A 22,157-nucleotide genomic window follows, 5' to 3' on the forward strand; every position below is an offset into this window, starting at 1 on the left:
CTTCATATTATGTTAGGATTTACATTTACCTCTTTTTCACATGCTGAATGTGCCAGTTCATTTTTTCCCCTCGATCGCACGTTTGATTGGCTGATGACTTGACCCCACCCTCCCCACTCACACACACATGAACTCACAGCCCCGACAGAAATGCAACATGTCAGCAACATGCCGCCTCCTCCGCCTCTTTCGAGGAGTTGGGATATTAGAGGTTTTTTTGGGCCAGCAGCCGCAGCCAATGTAAGTAATGTAAAAAGACATCAATGTTGTGGAGGTGGGAAACGCACCACTAATTTTGCGACTGAAAGTCCGACTTGCATCAGAGTTAGCATAACATTAAACTGTGAATTTGCTAACCTGCAAAACTCGTGTAGGAAGGTGCTTAGACAGAAGTGTCCTCCTGTATGTGTTTTCTACTGTTACGTTAATTAAACTGTGAATTCTCAATATTTATACTTACTCAGCGTGAAACTTTAGCCTGATTTGATGAACACAAGTCCGATATCCTGGCAAGAATCTTCATCAACAGCTCTCAATCTCTCTCTGTTTTCATTTATTTATTTTTATTTTTTATAGCAGTTAGGCTTGAAAAGCTCAGAATTGTCAGACAGAGGGACTTTAGCAGTGTCTTGAACCGCATCAAGGCCGAGCTCCTCACTGAGAATGGCTTTGCAGGCAGGTAGTATTAATATCTAAGCCACAGTGTGGGACTTTTTGGATTTAGCACAAGTTCAGCAACAAGGTAACTGGCCTTGAGGGCTTCTGTTAGGGTCCGCGAACGCGGAAACAAGGTTGGACCTCACAACAGACAACAAACGACTGAAGGAAGCGTACATGGGTTTATTAAATACAAAACAAAAACACGCATTCGCGGCAAAAAGGGGAAATAACAAAACGGGTCCGTGACAGGAGGTCGACGGGGATCAATACACAAACGCGAGGGTAAACCAAGGTGCTAGACAGAGCCAATAAAACAACTAAAATACACTCACATACCTGCACAAGGTAGAGGCATACAAAACTAAAGCGACTGGCGACTAAAACCCACGGAGGGTGCGAAATTACCAAAGTAGCAAGTTACTCGAAATGCAAGGATGTCAAATGGCGACCAGCAAGAATCAATATCTCGGCGTCCTTCCAGTGGATCGCCTGCGTCTTTATACTGTTGTTGATGAGCTGCAGGTGTGACGTCGGGAACGCCCCCACAGTCGGCTCTGCAACAACACAAACTCTGACCAGGAGCAGAACGTGACAGTACCCCCCCCTCAAAGGGAGCCCCTTGGCGACCCACCTGGCTTCCCCGGACAGCGTGTGTGAAAGTCTCGGATGACAGATGGATCCAGGATCCAGGAGCGGGGGATCCATTGGCGTTCCTCAGGACCGTAACCCTCCCAGTCGACCAGATATTGAACCCCCCTGCCCCTCTTCCTGGAGTCTAAAATGGACCGAACCGTGTAAACCGGGTCACCATCGAGCAGACGCGGAGGCGGAGGAGGAGGTTCCGGAGGGCAAAGCGGGCTGGTGGAGACAGGCTTCAGCAAGGAGACGTGGAAAACTGGATGGATCCTGAGGGATGGAGGCAGCGCGAGTCTTACGGCTACCGGGTTGACGACCTTATCAACCTTATAAGGTCCAATGAAGCGGGGACCCAGCTTCTTCGAGACCCCAGCAATGTTCAAGTCCTTGGTAGAAAGCCAGACCTCCTGGCCTGGTCGATACTCAGGGGCCGGTCTCCGGTGACGATCCGCCAACTGCTGGTTGCGCACTGCCGTCCTCGAAAGCGCTGCACGGGCGTCCCGCCAGACTCTATGAGCTCGTCGTAGGTGGTGCTGTACCGAGGGTATGGAGATGCTCGATTCCTGGGTAGGGAACACAGGGGGCTGGTAGCCGTAAGCGGTCTTGAAGGGCGACATACCTGTGGCTGTGCAGACCAGCGTATTGTGCGCGTACTCCACCCAAGGGATATGGGTGGACCAGGAAGATGGGTGCTGGTGGCAGACGCACCGAAGAGCAGCGGCAAGGTCTTGGTTGGCCCGCTCTGTCTGGCCATTGGTCTGCGGGTGGTACCCAGACGACAAGCTAGCTGTAGCTCCCATGGCTTTGCAGAAGGCTTTCCACACTCTCGACACAAACTGGGGACCCCTGTCAGACACTAGGTCCGTGGGCAGGCCATGGATGCGAAAAACATGATTCACCAGTAGGTTTGCAGTCTCTAGCGACGAAGGCAGCTTGGGCAGAGGAATGAAGTGTGCCATCTTGGAGAATCTATCAACGACGGTCAGCACCACAGTCTTTCCCTTGGACACCGGAAGACCAGACACGAAGTCCAAGGCTATGTGAGACCATGGACGGGGTGGAATTGGAAGTGGGTGCAGGAGGCCAGAGGGAGCATGATGGGACTGCTTGTTGCGGGCACACACCGAGCAGGCAAGAACAAACGCCCGGATGTCCTTGTTCATCCCAGGCCACCAGAACTTCTGGGAAACTAGGAACCGCGTCCGGGAGACCCCTGGGTGGCAGGCGACTTTAGAGGCATGTCCCCACTCTAGTACCTCAGACCTGTGCTCTTGAGAAACAAACAGTTTATCCCTGGGGCATCCGACCGGTACGTTCCCGTCTTGCAACGAGCGGGCAACTTTCCTCTCCACTTCCCACCGAAGTGCTCCCACCACACGTACAGCAGGCACAATAGGCTCTGGAACAGTCTCGTGGTGGACTGGGCTGAAGATCCTTGATAAAGCATCTGGTTTGGTGTTGCGGGACCCAGGGCGGTAAGTGATGGAAAAGTTGAAACGGGTAAGGAACAGGGCCCAGCGTGCTTGACGGGAATTCAGACGTCGGGCTGCTCTGATATACGACAGGTTTTTGTGGTCCGTGAAGATTTCGAAGGGCACAGACGTCCCCTCCAACCAGTGCCTCCACTCGTGTAGTGCCAGAACGATGGCCAGCAGCTCTCTGTTACCGACATCATAGTTACGTTCGGCGGGACTGAGGCGACGTGAAAAGAAGGCACAGGGGTGAACCCTCTGGTCGACTGGGGAACGCTGTGACAGGATCGCCCCCACTCCCGTATCCGAGGCATCCACCTCTACAACAAATGGTAAATCGGTGTTAGGGTGAGTGAGGACAGGAGCACGAGTAAACGAACTTTTAAGTGCTACGAAAGCAGCCTCAGCCTCTGGGGTCCATTTAAATGGAACTTTTATAGATGTAAGCCTCGTCAAAGGTTCCGCCTTCTGACTGTAGTTTCGAATGAAGCGCCTATAGAAGTTAGCAAACCCGAGGAACCTTTGCAAGTGCTTTCTTGATGTCGGAGAAGGCCACTCGACCACAGCCTGTATCTTCGCTGGATCTGCTCTCAACTGGCCCTTCTCCACAACGAACCCCAGAAACTGGACCGACTGGGAATGGAACTTGCATTTCTCTGCTTTGACATATAACCGGTTTTCGAGTAACCGTTGTAAGACCAAACGTACGTGCTGCCTGTGCTCATCAAGGTTTCTGGAAAAAATAAGGATGTCGTCAAGATAAATGAAACAAAACCGCCCGATCATGTCTCTGAGAACATCGTTAATCAAGTTCTGGAAAACCGCTGGCGCGTTAGTGAGCCCGAACGGCATAACTAAATACTCAAAGTGGCCGATAGGAGTGTTAAACGCCGTTTTCCACTCGTCCCCTTCCTTTATCCTCACCAAATGGTAAGCCTCGCGTAAATCAAGAGTGGTAAAAACAGAGGCGGATTGCAACGGAGCGAATGCAGAGTCCAGGAGAGGTAGGGGGTATTTATTCTTGACGGTTATGTCGTTTAGACCCCTGTAATCAACGCATGGGCGAAGTGTTTTATCTTTCTTACTTATAAAAAAGAACCCAGCCCCAACTGGGGATTTGGACGGTCGGATAAGCCCAGCTGCGAGGGACGACGTTATGTAGTCGTTCAGGGCCCCCTGCTCCGGTTTAGACACCTGGTAGAGTCTAGAAGTGGGCAATTTGGCGTTCGGAACCAGATCGATGGAACAATCATAGGGGCGATGTGGAGGAAGTGACTTAGCTAGGGTCTTGCTGAAAACTAACTTGAGGTCATGGTATTCGCAGGGCACCAAGGACAAATCGATCGGTTCCGGCTTAGACGGCACTGACGCTCCAGGGAAAGATGACGCTGCACGTAAGCAATGGGAGTGGCAGTGAACACTCCAATTAACGATCCTAGGGGCCTCCCAGTCAATGTCTGGGTTGTGCTGCTTTAACCATGTTAACCCGAGAACAACTGGAGCAGACTTGGTTGGCATAACAAAAAATGGTCTACGCTCGGCGTGATTACCAGACACAACCAATGCGAGGGCTTCAGTTTCGTGGGTAACTGTGAAAACAAGGTCTCCATTAAGGTCCCGTACCTCCCGGGGCTCCTTCAATTTAATTAGGGAGCCACCAAGCGAGTCCACGACCGAATAATCCACAAAGCAGTCATCTGCCCCTGAATCAACTAAGACAGTTACCTTTAAGCTGTGACCGTTCCCCGTAATAGTCCCAGGCAGTTGCAGTCTGGTGTTCTTGAGCTGTCTTGCGGCTTTAGCGGCCGTAGACGGGTACTCACATGGCCGCGGTGGGGTGCCTCTTGAGGGGGACTTCCCCGCTGCGAGCCCGCTGTTTGAAGTAGGTCCGCCCCTGCAGGCTGCACGAGGGTTTGATGGACAAGAGGCGACGCGATGGCCAGGCTCACCGCAGTAAAGGCACAGCTGCGCCGCCATGCGTCGTTCACGCTCCCTTGTGTTGAGCCGCTTCCCGCCGAGCTGCATGGGCGCCTCTCCTGTTGTAGACTGCCCACCGAGACCAGGCGAGGGAGGAGAAGCCGGATTGAAGACACTCCTGCTCGCCGCTGGATCGGCTCTCTCGATGACGGCCCTCGGATCAGCTCTCTCAATGACGGCCCTCGTCGACCGGTCACGCCATTCCACGCCTCTCTCACGCTCCCGTTCGAGAAGCCGATTGTCCAAACGCACCGCCAGACCTATAAGATCCTCCAAATCACGTGCTTCGTCACGGGCGGCTAGTTCGTCTTTTACTAATGGGCGTAGCCCCCTCCGAAATATACAGCGTAATGCCGCGTCATCAAAGCCGCTCTCCGCTGCCAAAATGCGGAAGGAGACGGAGTAGTCCGCTACAGACTGTTTGCCCTGAGTCAAGTCGAGCAAGCGACTACCTGCCTCCTTACCCCGAATAGGGTGATCAAAAACTCTCCTCATTTCCTCGAGAAATTCCGGAAATGAGTCGTGTATCACTGGGTAATGATTGCTGATCGCCATCGACCATGCGGCCGCTTTACCGGTGAGGAGGCTCATGACGAACGCAACCCTGGACCTATCGGAGGAATACGTGAGGGGCTGTTGGTCAAAAACTAACGAACACAGATGCAAAAACTGCCCACACAAGCCGGGTTCCCCCCCATAGCGTGGTGGGTGCGGAATGTTAGGCTCATGCAACGGAGAGGAAGCCGGAGCCGGCGGAGAGGCGAGGGGAACGTGGACGGATGCCGTAACCGCCGGTGAGACGGGGCGGTGAGCGCAAACCTGGTCTACACGTGCCTCGAGAAAGCGCAGGTTAACGGTAAGAGCGTTTATCGCTGACCTGATCTCATGGAGAACGCGATCGTGCGGGTCTACAAGCTGCCTCGAGTCTGAGGACGCCGGGGCTTGGGACTCGCTGTCTACGGGGTCCATTCTTGTGGCCGAGATATTCTGTTAGGGTCCGCGAACGCGGAAACAAGGTTGGACCTCACAACAGACAACAAACGACTGAAGGAAGCGTACATGGGTTTATTAAATACAAAACAAAAACACGCATTCGCGGCAAAAAGGGGAAATAACAAAACGGGTCCGTGACAGGAGGTCGACGGGGATCAATACACAAACGCGAGGGTAAACCAAGGTGCTAGACAGAGCCAATAAAACAACTAAAATACACTCACATACCTGCACAAGGTAGAGGCATACAAAACTAAAGCGACTGGCGACTAAAACCCACGGAGGGTGCGAAATTACCAAAGTAGCAAGTTACTCGAAATGCAAGGATGTCAAATGGCGACCAGCAAGAATCAATATCTCGGCGTCCTTCCAGTGGATCGCCTGCGTCTTTATACTGTTGTTGATGAGCTGCAGGTGTGACGTCGGGAACGCCCCCACAGTCGGCTCTGCAACAACACAAACTCTGACCAGGAGCAGAACGTGACAGCTTCCTTATTTACCTTTGTAGTTTTTCTCAAAAAAGTTGCCTATTTCTCTGTGTTTTCACGAAGGCAAACAAAATAGTCCATCGACTTGCTTAGAGGAGATGGGTGTTTCGCTTGGAGATGACATAGGTGCTCGTGTCGCGTTCAAGAACTGCTTGGATTTTTAACTATCAGCCACCTTGCTGTCCTCGACAGTGTATTGGAATAAAACACCAGGAGGATTGACGGTCGTCACATATGGATAAAATGGAAAGGACATTTTCGTGTATATCGACACTTGACGAGTCTAATCAAATGACGTACAGTAGACGTGCTGTGGTCCACACTGTCACGGACAGCAAGGTGGCTGATGGCTAAAAATCCGAGCAGTTCTTTAAAGAGACAACAGAAATACCCTGCTCATCTGCACACGACCGAGAACTTTCTTTCTACTGCAACTCCACCCGACGAGATAAAATGTGATATTGGATAATTTCTCACGGCACACCTGACGATTCCTCACGGCACACAAGTGTGCCGCGGCACACCGTTTGAAAAACACTGCTTTAACGTACTCAATATAAAATAAATAGCATTTATATCTTAGTTTAAGGAAAACAAGCAGAACATATTTGACAAAGGGCATAAGAGATACATAACGCCTTCTGACCACGGAAGCCCAACGTACCCAACGCCCCAGGTGATAGACATGACATCTACAAGACCACGTCTGCAACACCAAATCCCGCAATCCGCTCTTCAGGACAGTCCAGAACTAATGGCGGGACGTCCTTTACTACCACGACACCCGATAACAAAGAGTGCCTCTCAGACGGTGAGGCGCGCCGAACCTTCCACTTCAGTTGCCTCATTAACCCTGAGCCCAAATCTGCAACAGAAGAAGACCCAAACACACCTTTCTTCCTGCCCACAGCCTGCCCCGCGAGAGCCTTCAAAAGACTAAATGTCTAACTAATCTTTGTCATTTTTTCACAAGAATCTTTTGTTGACTTGTGATATGGCGACCTTGGAACTAGTCTGCCTCCTCGCCTGGGTCTGTTGTTGTTTTGCCTTGCCGTTTGATCACTGTCAACCTGAATGAATTGTCAACTTGTGTTTCGAAGCCCTTTTCCAGCTTTCAAAATGGAGTCAGTACAAGGGGTTAAGACTAAGGTGAATGCGCTGAGTTTGGCCTTTTGTACCCGTTGTCGGGGTATCGCCAACCCGGGTCGGCTGGTGTGATTCCGGCAATCTGGCTAAAAGGTCAGATTAAATATTACAATTTAAATTTCCTAATAAAATCCAGACATTTATTCTGGTAATTTTCAAAATGTTTCTTTAGCAGTTTTTGAAAAGAAAGGTTTGAATCAAACGGTGTATCACCTGAACCAAAAAGTTCATTAAGTCAATAAAGATTTATTTTTCATTGTTCATTTAGCCTATCAATTAATTAGGTTCATATTCATGAGAAATGTAGACCCGACCCCCGTTCACTCAGTCTGTTTGATCTCATTAATGCCCCGTCCCCAGCAAAAAGTGTACATGCAGGCTATGCTTTTATATCGTCCCTACTAAAGTTTAGACCAAACCTACAGCCTTGACTAAAAAAACACTGATTAAACTAAAAGTTGCAAAAAGGCTTTGGAAGCAAAGCTTTGTGTTGCAAATTAAACTTATGGTTTCAAATTGGAATTTGAAACTTGGGTTAGGTTTTAAATTAGTTTCAGAACGTGATAATGGTTTAAAATGGAGACTTTCAGCTGGTATAAGTGTTTGTCAGGGTTCCAAATTATCAACAATTTTTAAATAAGGCTTTTAAGTTTAAATTTGAAGAGGGAAAAAATTGAATGCAATCACACGTATTTTGATAGAATTACTTTTGTTCCACTACTACTTTTTTGTTTATTCAGTCAATGTGACTTTCTTTTCATCAGAGTGTAGCCCCGACTGCCAGCGTTGTGTGGCGGACCTCCAGACGGGCATCGGGAGCATTTGCCTGTGGTGCAAAGGACCCAGCAGAGGTGCCTTGTTGCTAGGCGACCACTGCGTACCCCACTGTCCTGGAGACCACTACACTTGGCATGGAGCCTGCATACGTGAGCAATAACACATTCTTGTTTTCAATACTGCTTAAACGTAGCCCGAAGCTAACAATCCAAAGCGTTTTTGACTTATCATTGAAGTTTCATTGATCGTTTGCTCTATAATCATCAGATCCCAAAACAAAAGTCTCTTGGAAAAAAGAGATTATACTCTCATGAAATTTATTTATCTTGAAAATGTACTACTTTATTGTTATTCAGATCTTTTTTTCCCTTAATAAGACTCTTTTTAGGGAAATAAAATCCATCATTATAGAAGGATTATATGGGGGAAATTGCAATGAGAGCTTTGCTGTGGTAGGTACAGATCCATGACCTGCCCATTTGATTTTGGGGCATTTTGGAGTCACTTCCTGTTGATTTGGGGGCATTTCAGGGTCATTCCCTGTTGATTTGGGGAGATTTCGGGGACACACCCTGTTGATATCAGGTCACTTTCTGTTGATTTGGGGACATTTCGTGGACTCGTCCGGTTGACATCTGGTTACTACCTGTTGATTTGGGGATATTTCGGGGACACATCCTGTTGCATTGGTCAATGGCATCGACTTACATGGGTACCAGTTGAATGTCAATGGGCTGTTCTGGTAAGTTTTCGGTCAAAAATCACAAGAACATATGCTTTGTATTTGAAATGAATGGGAAATTTGGACATACATGGCTGTCAATGGCATCCTATTAGAAATTAGGATGGTAAAGTTTTTGGCAAATTTTGTAAACACCTTTTTATGTCCCCTTAACGTCCTGGAATTTTTTTATGTGTAAAATATGTGATTTGGTCAAAAATATTTGGACAAAATACATTTTGATTTTTTTATTTATTTTTTTCCTTTTCAAAGAACCCGCATTTACAGGCAAACAGAAAATTTCGCTGCGTCGCGCGAGAATTCTGGTCATTTCGATATTTGAACCATGCGGTTCAAAAGGCCAAACAGTTTGGGTTCTGTGGCACGCCGAAGAAACAAAAAAAAAAAGGGATGGCATAGATGGTTGCATTTGTATTATGTCCATGCAACATGCAAAGCTACCATCAATAAAGTTGAGGAATTTTACATGAAGGGCTTTGCCTTACAAAGCTCCATCAAAAATATGTTATGAACGGCAAGCCGTTAATGTGGATCCAAAACACAGACCAGGAGATCAGTAGAGTAAATGTTTGTATTTAATAAGTACAACAAAGGGAGCACGCTAACAAACGCGAGTTTAACACGTACAACAAAGAGAGCACGCTAACAAACGCGAGTTTAACAAGAACAACTAAGAGAGCACGCTAACAAACGCGAGTTTAACAAGAACAACTAAGAGAGCACGCTAACAAACGCGAGTTTAACAAGAACAACCAAGAGAGCACGCTAGAATGCATGAATATAACAGAGTACAAGAATCTAACTACAAAGCCCAAAAGAGCACTAACGTAAAGATGACCAAACCAAAATACAACCGTAGAACGTCGGGAAACTCGAAGGCTGACGATGAACACACAGGCGGTAAGCAAGGCAAGTAGCAAGCAATAATCCGACACTTGCAGATGGTGACAGGCTTCCTTAAATATTGAGCCTTCCTAATGCAGCACAGGTGTGTCACGTTACCCCGCCCAGCTGGCTCAATCAGGTGCTGAATACAGGAAAATGAACTGAGAATACAAACAATCATGACAGAACCCCCCCCTCAACAGACGCCCCCTGGCGGACCACCTGGTTTCGTGGGGTGAAGGGAGTGGAAATCCCGCAGCAGCGACGGATCGAGGATCCAGGAGCGGGGGACCCATTGGCGTTCCTCTGGGCCATAACCTTCCCAATCGACCAGGTACTGCACCCCTCTACCCCGCCTCCTAGAATCAAGAATTGTACGCACCGTATACACCGGCCCACCGTCGACAACACGAGGAGCAGGAGGAGGCACTGGCGGAGGGTTCAAGGGACAGGTGGAGACCGGTTTCAGCAGGGAGACATGGAAAACAGGGTGGATCTTCATGGAGCATGGAAGTTTCAGTCTGACAGAGACCGGATTCACCACAGCGTCCACAGCGAACGGACCGACGTATCTAGGGCTCAGCTTCCTAGAAGTTCCAGCAAGGTGTAAATCCCGCGCTGATAGCCAGACCATCTGGCCCGGATGATAGACCGGAGCAGGCCTTCGGCGGCGGTCAGCAATCCGACGGTTGCGGGCTGCTGTGCGGACCAGTGCTGCCCTTGCGTCCCTCCAGACTTTATGGGCCCTCCGCAAGTGGACCTGGACAGACGGCACAACCACCTCGGCTTCCTGCGACGGGAACAACGGAGGCTGGAACCCGTATGCGGTCATGAATGGTGACCTCCCAGTTGTCGAGCAAACCAGGGTGTTGTGGGCATACTCCACCCAAGGTAGGTGTGATGACCAGGAGGCCGGATGCAGTTGGCACACACAGCGAAGGGCCGCCTCCAGTTCTTGATTGACGCGTTCCGTCTGCCCATTTGACTGCGGGTGGTAACCAGAAGACCGGCTGGATGTGGCCCCCAAGGCCTTGCAGAATGCCCCCCAAACACGTGAGATGAATTGTGGCCCTCTATCTGACACAAGGTCACTTGGAATGCCGTGAGTCCGAAATACATGAGTCACTAACAGGTCAGCAGTCTCTAGAGCTGAGGGCAATTTGGGGAGCGCGACAAAGTGCGCCATCTTGGAGAACCGATCCACCACAGTCAAGATGACAGAATGGCCCCTGGATCGTGGGAGACCAGTGATGAAGTCCAGCGCAACATGGGACCAGGGGCGAGACGGAACAGGCAGTGGGTGCAGCAATCCCGCAGGTGGACGATGAACTGCCTTGCCTCGAGCGCAGACGTTGCAAGCAGAGACATAGTCCGTGACGTCCTTGCGTATGCCCGGCCACCAAAACCTCTGTGAAACTAGAAAAAACGTGCGGGACACGCCCGGGTGGCAGGCAAACTTTGAAGCGTGGCCCCACTTTAGCACTCCTGCGCGCTGTGCATCTGGGACAAACAACTTGCCAGCGGGGCAGCCTCCCGGCACCCTTACACCCCGCAAAGCCTCCTCCACAAGACGTTCGACCTCCCACCGCAGTGCACCAACAATCAGGTTGTCTGGTACCACCGGCTCCTCCGAAGGTCCCTCCTCCAATGGTTCATAGAGTCTCGACAGGGCGTCGGGCTTCCCGTTCTTCGACCCTGGACGGTAAGTGATCACAAAATTAAAGCGGGTCAGGAACAACGCCCAACGGGCCTGGCGGGAGTTGAGGCGCTTGGCAGCTCGAAGGTACTCCAAGTTTTTGTGGTCAGTGAGAATCTGGAACGGCTCTTCAGTTCCCTCCAACCAGTGCCTCCATTCTTGCAATGCCTGCACGATAGCGAGCAGCTCCCGGTTGCCGACATCATAATTCGCTTCCGCCGGACTGAGGCGGCGGGAGTAGTATGCGCACGGGTGCAGTCTCTGGTCGACCGTAGACCTCTGGGACAGGATGGCCCCCACTCCGGAACTCGATGCGTCAACCTCGACCACAAAAGGAAGAGCAGAATCAGCGTGGACTAGGACAGGCGAAATTGTAAATGCCCGTTTTAAGCCTAAAAATGCAGCCTCTGCCGTCGGAGACCATGTAAAGGGCCGTTTGTTAGAAGTCAATCTAGTGAGTGGCTCGGCTCTCATACTGTAATTGCGAATAAAACGTCTGTAAAAGTTGGCGAACCCGAGAAACCTTTGTAAATGCTTACGTGACGTGGGAGTCGGCCACTCTGCCACCGCCTGGATCTTAGCAGGATCAGGCCTGAGCTTTCCTTTTTCCACAATAAAACCCAGGAACTGTATCGACCCACGGTGAAACTCGCACTTCTCGGCCTTGACAAATAATCTGTTCTCGAGAAGTCTTTGTAGAACCATGCGGACATGTTGGCGATGTTCCTGCTCGTTTCTTGAGAAAATTAAAATGTCATCCAAATATACAAAACAAAAAATGTTTAACATGTCACGCAATACATCATTTATGAGAGACTGGAATACGGCAGGTGCGTTTGTGAGACCGAAAGGCATGACAAGGTACTCAAAATGCCCAAGCTGGGTTTTAAAGGCGGTTTTCCACTCATCACCCTCACGAATCCTGACCAAGTGGTAAGCACTGCGCAAATCTAATTTTGTGAATATGGTGGCTGATTTTAATGGAGCGAAAGCCGAATCCAACAACGGCAGCGGGTATTTATTTTTAATAGTAATCTCGTTGAGGCCCTGGTAGTCGATGCACGGCCTAAGACCCCCATCTTTTTTGCCGACAAAGAAAAACCCCGCCCCCAAAGGGGAAGATGAAGGACGAATGAGGCCAGCAGCCAAGGAAGAGGAGATGTATTCCCTCATTGCCTCCTGCTCCAGTTTAGAGACTTTGTACAGTCTAGAGCTGGGTAGCGGGGCGTTAGGCAACAATTCAATTGCACAGTCGTAAGGACGGTGTGGTGGTAGAGTTTTAGCACGCTCTTCGCTAAAAACTTGTTGGAGGTCATGATATTCAACAGGAACGTTCACCAAATTAACCGGCTCGGTGGCCGTCTGCGCTTGAGTGGGAAGTAAACATGCAGAACGTAAGCAGTGCGCATAACAAAACGTACTCCATGTTACTATTTGTGTTTTGTTCCAGTCAATATTAGGGTTATGCACCTTTAACCAGGAAAGCCCCAGCACAACTGGGGCCGATTTACATGGCATAACCAGAAAACTGCGGACCTCAAAATGATTCCCTGACAGCTTAGTTTTAAGTGGCGGCGTAATAAATGTCACGTCCGCCAGGGGTCGCCCATCGAGATCTAAAACCCTTTTGGGCCTAGCGAGCTTTATTAATGGACATTTAAGTGCTTCGACAACACTCCGGTCCATAAAACAATCGTCCGCCCCTGAATCAATCAGAGCAGTAATCCCAATATTTACCCCACCATGCGACATTTCCCCCTGTAACTGCAGTCTCGTAATACCCCGGGGGGTTATTCGTTCTTTTAACTCCTCGCGAGGCGACTCACTTGATGGAACATTGTCATGCACGAACTCCGTACCCCCTCGGGGAAGGGGAACCACAGGAAGAGCAGAACCAGGTCGGCGCGAGGGGATCGCGTCACAAGCGGTGAGACGGTGTCCCGGCAAGCCACAGTACAGACACACACCTGCTCTCATCCGTCTCCGTCGCTCCGCCGCAGAGAGACGCCCACCGCCGATTCGCATGGACTCCTCCCTCATCGAGCCTGGACTCCGTGACGGCGCCCGGACGACCGGCGACCCAACGAAGCCGTCTGCACCGATGGCAGTCGGGCAGCTTCTCGGCGACGGCCACGGACATCCCTGCCGCTCCACGGCCCGTTCCCTCTCGCGTTCTTTCAGCCGACCATCCAGAGAGACTGACAAGGAAATCAGCTCCTCCAGACTCGAAGGCGTGTCCCGGGAAGCCAGCTCATCCTTGATCTCAGAAGACAGCCCGCGTCGAAAAATTCCACACAGCGCTGCGTCACCAAAACCACACTCCGCCGCCAAAATGCGGAACTGAATGGAATAGTCAGCCGCGGTCAGATCACCCTGAAAAAAATCCAGCAGGCGGCTGGCTGCCTCCTTGCCCCTAACCGGATGATCAAAAACTCTCACGAATTCCGTCTCGAAAGTTTCAAATGAATCACGAATCGCTGACCTTGTGTTGCTTACCGCCATGGCCCATGTAGCAGCTTTACCGGTGAGTAGACTCATTACGTATGCTACACGGGATCTGTCATTAGCAAACGTGTATGGCTGCTGATCAAAGATGAGGGAGCACTGGTGTAAAAATTGTCGGCATGCGCCAGGTTCGCCTTCGTAACGATGAGGGTGTGGCAACATAGGCTCCCGAAAAGATGCCGGCGGGTTGGATTGTTCTGACACCGCGACCACATTAACGGTACCACCAGCTTGTACAGGGGATGTCATGTCTTCGATCCTTGTAGTTAAAGAACTGATCATCTCCACTAATTCGCGTAGCGATTGCTCATGTTGACTGATCATGCGGCCGTGACCAGCCAGAGCATAGCAAAACCCCTCCAAGTCTGTGGGATCCATGTGGTCGGATTATTCTGTTATGAACGGCAAGCCGTTAATGTGGATCCAAAACACAGACCAGGAGATCAGTAGAGTAAATGTTTGTATTTAATAAGTACAACAAAGGGAGCACGCTAACAAACGCGAGTTTAACATGTACAACAAAGGGAGCACGCTAACAAACGCGAGTTTAACAAGAACAACTAAGAGAGCACGCTAACAAACGCGAGTTTAACAAGAACAACTAAGACAGCACGCTAACAAACGCGAGTTTAACAAGAACAACCAAGAGAGCACGCTAGAATGCATGAATATAACAGAGTACAAGAATCTAACTACAAAGCCCAAAAGAGCACTAACGTAAAGATGACCAAACCAAAATACAACCGTAGAACGTCGGGAAACTCGAAGGCTGACGATGAACACACAGGCGGTAAGCAAGGCAAGTAGCAAGCAATAATCCGACACTTGCAGATGGTGACAGGCTTCCTTAAATATTGAGCCTTCCTAATGCAGCACAGGTGTGTCACGTTACCCCGCCCAGCTGGCTCAATCAGGTGCTGAATACAGGAAAATGAACTGAGAATACAAACAATCATGACAAAATAGCTCCATCAAAAATACTAAAACTTTATTGGTCATGAATAGTGATTGTTAGATAAGCACAACACTTTATGCTTGAAGTTTTTTTAGATCATGATGTATTCTCGGGAAAAGTATTCCTTAATGGTAAGCAAAAAAAAAAAAAAAGACTTTTTTTTCTCAGAAGATGCCAATTATTTCTCAAGAAATCTTTTCTTGTTGTAAGACTGATTTTTTTTTTTTTATGATGCCAGGATGTCACCCATCATGTAATGCGTGCAGTGGGGCGGGACCTCTTGCCTGCACTTCCTGTCACTCCCCCAGCGTTCTACTCCCCTCTGGGGTCTGCGCCCCTCAGTGTCCACTGGGTTACTATGACAACGGTCAGAGGGTCTGCGAGGGTGAGTCTTCACTCCCATTACTCTCCTGCTGTCTTGTCTCTGCCACTGAAACAACTATGAGAAGATAACTGTTATTTGTCCCATGTGGGGAAATACAAAAGACCTTTATGGCCACTTTCTTTTTTTTTTTTTGTTCATTGAATATATTCATTTTCAGACATCATAGTCTCAACAACTCCTGTGCTATATAAAGGAACAAGTTTTTTTAAGAATATGAAAAATGTTATTACTGTTGCTGCTTAAAAAAAAAAAAATCTCATATACAGTGCCTTGCAAAAGTATTCGGCCCCCATGAACCTTGCAACCTTTCGCCACATTTCAGGTTTCAAACATAAAGATATAAAATTTTAATTTTTTGTCAAGAATCAACAACAAGTGGGACACAATCGTGAAGTGGAACAAAATTTATTGGATAATTTAAACTTTTTTAACAAATAAAATACTGAAAAGTGGGGCGTGCAATATTATTCGGCCCCCTTGCGTTAATACTTTGTAGCGCCACCTTTTGCTCCAATTACAGCTGCAAGTCGCTTGGGGTATGTTTCTATCAGTTTTGCACATCGAGAGACTGACATTCTTGCCCATTCTTCCTTACAAAACAGCTCGAGCTCAGTGAGGTTGGATGGAGAGTGTTTGTGAACAGCAGTCTTCAGCTCTTTCCACAGATTCTCGATTGGATTCAGGTCTGGACTTTGACTTGGCCATTCTAACACCTGGATACGTTTATTTTTGAACCATTCCACTGTAGATTTGGCTTTATGTTTTGGATCATTGTCCTGTTGGAAGATAAATCTCTGTCCCAGTCTCAGGTCTTGTGCAGATACCAACAGATTTTCTTCCAGAATGTTCCTGTATTTGGCTGCATCCATCTCCCCGTCAATTTTAACCATCTTCCCTGTCCCTGCTGAAGAAAAGCAGGCCCAAACCATGATGCTGCCACCACCATGTTTGACAGTGGGGATGGTGTGTTCAGGGTGATGAGCTGTGTTGCTTTTACGCCACACATATCGTTTTGCATTGTGGCCAAAAAGTTCAATTTTGGTTTCATCTGACCAGAGCACCTTCTTCCACATGTTTGGTGTGTCTCCCAGGTGGCTTGTGGCAAACTTTAAACAAGACTTTTTATGGATATCTTTGAGAAATGGCTTTCTTCTTGCCATTCTTCCATAAAGGCCAGATTTGTGCAGTGTACGACTGATTGTTGTCCTATGGACAGACTCTCCCACCTCAGCTGTAGATCTCTGCAGTTCATCCAGAGTGATCATGGGCCTCTTGGCTGCATCTCTGATCAGTTTTCTCCTTGTTTGAGAAGAAAGTTTGGAAGGACGGCCGGGTCTTGGTAGATTTGCAGTGGTCTGATGCTCCTTCCATTTCAATATGATGGCTTGCACAGTGCTCCTTGAGATGTTTAAAGCTTGGGAAATCTTTTTGTATCCAAATCCGGCTTTAAACTTCTCCTCAACAGTATCTCGGACCTGCCTGGTGTGTTCCTTGGTTTTCATAATGCTCTCTGCACTTTAAACAGAACCCTGAGACTATCACAGAGCAGGTGCATTTATACGGAGACTTGATTACACACAGGTGGATTCTATTTATCATCATCGGTCATTTAGGACAACATTGGATCATTCAGAGATCCTCACTGAACTTCTGGAGTGAGTTTGCTGCACTGAAAGTAAATGGGCCGAATAATATTGCACGCCCCACTTTTCAGTTTTTTATTTGTTAAAAAAGTTTAAATTATCCAATAAATGTTGTTCCACTTCACGATTGTGTCCCACTTGTTGTTGATTCTTGACAAAAAAATTAAATTTCATATCTTTATGTCTGAAGCCTGAAATGTGGCGAAAGGTTGCAAGATTCAAGGGGGCCGAATACTTTTGCAAGGCACTGTATATGGCTAACCCTATGGCGGAAAACACTCAGGTGACCTCAGGTTCCGTTCCGAGACCCCCAATTTGGCCAAATTTCGAAATTGTCCTATATGCATGTGTGATACATAATTGGGAAGCTTAAAATCTCAATTTTCAGAGGGAACAAAAACAGTAAGGAATTAAAAAAATATATATATATTTTTTTTAAAACCCCTAAACCCTAACTTTAGGTGAGAGTATGAGAGAGCATAATTAAAGACACTGTAGTGACCCGTACCTCTTAACAGAATTCACCTAGGGAACTTGTATGGGATATGTTGTGTCCCTGGGGGGAACTCTTAAGCCGTGCGCATTCCGGCTGAGTTAACAAAGTCACGAGCGGCCGAACACAGCAACACGTCTACTCAACGAGCTACACAGACTCACAACATCATCCACTACAACATCATGATTTGGACAAGATATCATCGTGTACTTACCTTATTTAGATGCAAAAACTCGTGTAGCATGTATCACCAAGTGTCAAGACACAGCTGTGAATGGCCACCGCTGGACTTTTTGGGGATTGTATGAGTCAAACATGGTAATATAACAGGGACGCGATGCAGAAATCGCAGATATCAAGGTTTGGTTGAGATTTTCTTTTTCAAATAATTACCATTTTGAAACTTTTTTTTTTAATGAAATGATTGACATTTCAAATAACACATATAATTACTTACCTTCTTTTTATGGCTAGGTTGAAATAAAAGCGGTTGCGCGGTGTCTGTAAACGGGGTCTCCAGGTTAAACAGACAAATTAAAAATAGTTTGAGGGCTTAATTGGCCATGAAACTGCTATGGCAGCATATAGACATATTGTTCTATCAAACACAACCGTTCTTTTGGCTTAAAATACAGCGGTTTATTTAAAAGAGATGTGCAAGAGGAGAAACTGCTTTTTCAGCCTTGTCTGTGTTTTACGCCATATATATTTAAATACCTATTAATTTAGATAAAAATAATGCCTATTAGGGAAATTAAATGAATATAAACTATGACTTAAAACATAAAACTACAGCAAAGTTCTAGTACTTTAAATAAGGCTTTATCCTCATATTTTGTAACATTATTCTTTGGGAAAACATTTTTTTGGGGGGTGGGGGGGGGGGGGGGATCTCTCCAGAGAATAATAGCCATATTCTCATAAAATGACCTTAATTTATTTTTGATATATAATTTTTAGAAAAAAAAAATCTCAATCAGTACAACTCAATTCTCGTAAAAGATTTTTTCTTAAGAACAGATTTAAAATTATTTTTTTATTCTAATTTTCATAATATCATCACTAAAAAAAAACTAAATTACATAAAACAAACATGTTGTAAGATCACTGCGTGTTTTCCCTCTTAAAAATACATTCCTCTTGTTATTCCTTATTCTGAGATTACAATGTTCTTAAAATGTAAGCATCTAGTCAGTGTTGTCGTACACAGCGTGCGCACCGCAGTGCCTAACGTGCAACGGAGCGGATGCCTGCACTTCGTGCCACGACCCCGCCAAGGTGCTTTTGTTCGGCGAGTGCCAGTATGAAAGTTGCGCCCAGCAGTACTACCTCAACACCACCACGCGCACCTGCACAGGTAACAACAAGCAGTGCCCAACTCCTGCAGCAACATTCTAATGAAAAAGCTCTATTACATAAATTGACCATATACAAAATACACTACAAATAAAAATGCATATGTACAATATACTCCAAATGTTTTAATTTGATACATGTTTAAATTAGCAAAAAAATTGAATTGGTGAAAGATGTTGATGGTAACGTCTGTCCATCTTTTTCCATTACCAATCCAAACTTTCAGAGTGCGACTGGAGCTGTAACGCTTGCCGAGGCCCGCTACGCACCGACTGCCTGCAGTGTATGGATGGATACGTGCTGCGGGACGGCGTGTGCGCCCATGAGTGCCCGCCGGGATCCTACCGCGATGGAGACAGATGTCTTGGTCAGTTCATGAGAGCACACACTGCATCTTGCATCCATCATCGGTGCTTCCTCTCTGCCTAGCAGTGCAGGGGGAATTACACATTTTCCTCCTTTTTTTCATTGCAAAAAAAAAAACATGGTGAGAGCAAAATCTGTAGACTTAATCCTAATGTTAATTAGTTTAATTAGGGCCCGAGCACCATGTGGTGCGAGCATTAGCATTTCACATTCAAACACTCTTTTTTTACAAACAGTTAAGTCCAAGTGGGTACAGTTATTTGAAAATAATGTACTGTTTTCCAGCTGAGTGTGCAATATCATGACCAAGTCTGCGGTGTCCTTGTAGACACTACAATATACTGGTAGCCCCCGGGTTATGACATACCCGACTTAGGTGATTTCGTCTTTACGACGACGGAGTCTCGTCCGCCATACTTTCTCCAGTCGTTTTTGAGTTCGGACAGCGGGCTCGCATTAATAGAAGCAATGCTGGTGACCGGAGCGGCCATGATATCCCCCCTCTAGGGATGGGAATCGAAATCCGATTCCAATTCAGAACCGGTTCCTTGTGTTTCGAGGCCTCGACATCACAATGAAAAAGCCTGAACGATCCCTTTAACGATTCCTAAAGGCGCATATTGCGTTGTGACGTGTCTTGTTGTCCAGGCGCATCACCCGCTCCAAAGTTTGGCTACATTTCACCAGGAAAGAGGGTGAAAATGAAAGGTTACGATGGTTTAGCACGAGCATTGCAGCCGTAAACATAACAATGACAGCACGTAGGTTCAAACGCTCGAAAGTGTGTCTTTACTTCACGAGGAAAAATTACAACAAAACGACTTGCAGTCTTGCAAGGTGGAGATAACTGCATCGGGAGGGAAGGTGGAGATAACTGCATCGGGAGGGAATAAGACTGCACTGTCCTCACAGAGACGCTAAGGCTTAGTCCTGGCTATATAGCTAGCTAAACTCCCAAATGAGGATACAGAAGATGTTGGTATAATTTGCTGACTTTATTCAACCATCACTTGAAGAGTGAAACTAAAAATAGAAATGAAACAAATCAATTTCATCCCCAATAACAAACAGGTTTGCATCAACGTAAATCAGCGATGATTAGCTGCTAATACAGCTAAACGGTTAGCATGCGTTCGCTAGCATTAGCACATCGTTCAAACTACTACACAACTGGATTTAAGTGTCCGATCGCGAGTGGAAGCACACAACAACAGCACAAAAGACGATACATACAGGTGTTGCCTCTGTAGATATTTTACAAACATTAAAAAAGAACGTAGGCTCGTAGCAGTGTTTCCCCTCTCTCACTAACTCGCGCACTCGCTTGGATGCGGCATTTCTTCGCGTGTAAGCGTGCTCTTCTTCACGTGAACACGTTCTTCTTCGCGTGAGGAAGCGCAAGGGCGCCCCCACTTGAGCGTGAAAGTGCCATAAAAACGAATGCATTTCAATATACTGGTAAATAATACACTTTAACAGGGGTCCCCAAACTACGGCCCGCCCCCACATTTGGTCCGGCCCCTGAACAATACCAGAGAGCATTTTGATTTTTTTTTTTTTCCTTAATAGTGTTATTTATTTTCTGGCCTTTTTCTTTGAAGAACTCAGAGAGGGTTATTTGGTTATTATCTATTTGATTAATAGTGTTATTATTATTATTATTATTATTATTATTATATTATTTTTATTTTATTTACTTTTGTTCTGTAAAGAATCCAGAAAGGGTTATTTGATTGCGGCTTTCTGAAAAGCAATAATTTTTTACATTTCGGCACTCTTGCAATCGTCACACTTTTTCTGTGTTCTGTTCAAACTGACCCCGGCCCCTCATCAGTTAAAAGTTATGTGGCCCTCACACGAAAAAGTTTGGGGACCCCTGCTTTAACATATATTGCCAACGGCAGAACAACGGCCTACATGCCAATATTCATTCATTCATTCATTTTCATATTTTTTATTTCTATTAGAAAAATGTTTCAGTAAAATGTTACACATTCTTGTGCATTTGCCACTTATTGCCACAGTTAATATTGAGGCTTTGGGCCTCTTTTGACCTCGTTGTGAGTTTGTAAGGTTGTGACTTTTGATTAAACTCGATGCCAATCAAAACGTTTGTTCTTCTTTTTCCCCAAATAAGAATCGATAAGAGAATCGATAAAGAATTGAATCGTTAAGCAATATCGATAATGGAATCGGAATCGTAAAAATCCTATCAATTCCCATCCCTACCCCCTTCTCTTGCCTCCCTACTCTTTCCACAGCACCCAAAATGTTAATTTATTTATTTATTTATTAAGCCCATATAGCCATTCAATATACCTCACAGTATCTTATTTTTTACTTTATCTATTTTGGGTGTGCTATCTTGGGCCCCCTACGATTCAATTCGATTACGATTGAGGGTGTTATGATTCGATTATTGAACGATGATCACTGTATTGACGATGATTACGGTTATCACGATTATCGATGCATGTACATTCCTAATTAATAAAGTAGCCAAACAAATTTATGTCCATTATTTATTTAAAATATCCTAGTGATTCAACAGGAACGATGGAAACATGCTCATACAACAAAAAGCTGCGCTTAAGTTGCTTTTTTATTTATTTATTTTTTACAAGAAGGTGCAAAAACATTAGTCATTTTAAAGGCAGTACTTATTTCTCTCAATCATACAATAAAATTGACACAGGTGGAATGAATTCCACATTTTCTGGAAACAAAGTGTCATTAGAAATAAGACTTCTTTTAACCAATATACTTTGTTTTCACAGATTTCTGTACTATTTTGCATGTTTGTACTGTTATCGCTGTACTAAATCATGGTTTTACACGTTAGCAAATTAGCTTAGCGCTTGGCGCTAACTGCTAACATCTCAAAAACAACAACAATAAAGGCTAAACAGTACAAGAGGGTTCGTGTACTCACCTCATATAGATGTACAAGGGTCTTAGCAACACACTCAGAACATTTTT

The 22,157-nt window shown here is 46.5% G+C and overlaps 1 protein-coding gene across 3 annotated transcripts in view; it reads left to right on the top strand.

Annotated features, from left to right (window-relative positions):
- The window catches only part of fras1 (Fraser extracellular matrix complex subunit 1), a 451,829-nt gene that overhangs the window by 298,251 nt on the left and 131,421 nt on the right, over positions 1–22,157 (top strand). For all 3 annotated transcript variants that reach the window (XM_057831795.1, XM_057831797.1, XM_057831798.1), the window contains 4 exons: positions 8,137–8,298; positions 15,171–15,317; positions 18,667–18,813; positions 19,039–19,179. In XM_057831795.1, coding sequence (XP_057687778.1) covers positions 8,137–8,298; positions 15,171–15,317; positions 18,667–18,813; positions 19,039–19,179 — 597 coding nt within the window. The remainder of the gene's footprint in view (positions 1–8,136; positions 8,299–15,170; positions 15,318–18,666; positions 18,814–19,038; positions 19,180–22,157) is intronic.

This window comes from Corythoichthys intestinalis, chromosome 3, assembly GCF_030265065.1.
Source record: "Corythoichthys intestinalis isolate RoL2023-P3 chromosome 3, ASM3026506v1, whole genome shotgun sequence".
Classification (NCBI taxonomy): domain Eukaryota; kingdom Metazoa; phylum Chordata; class Actinopteri; order Syngnathiformes; family Syngnathidae; genus Corythoichthys; species Corythoichthys intestinalis.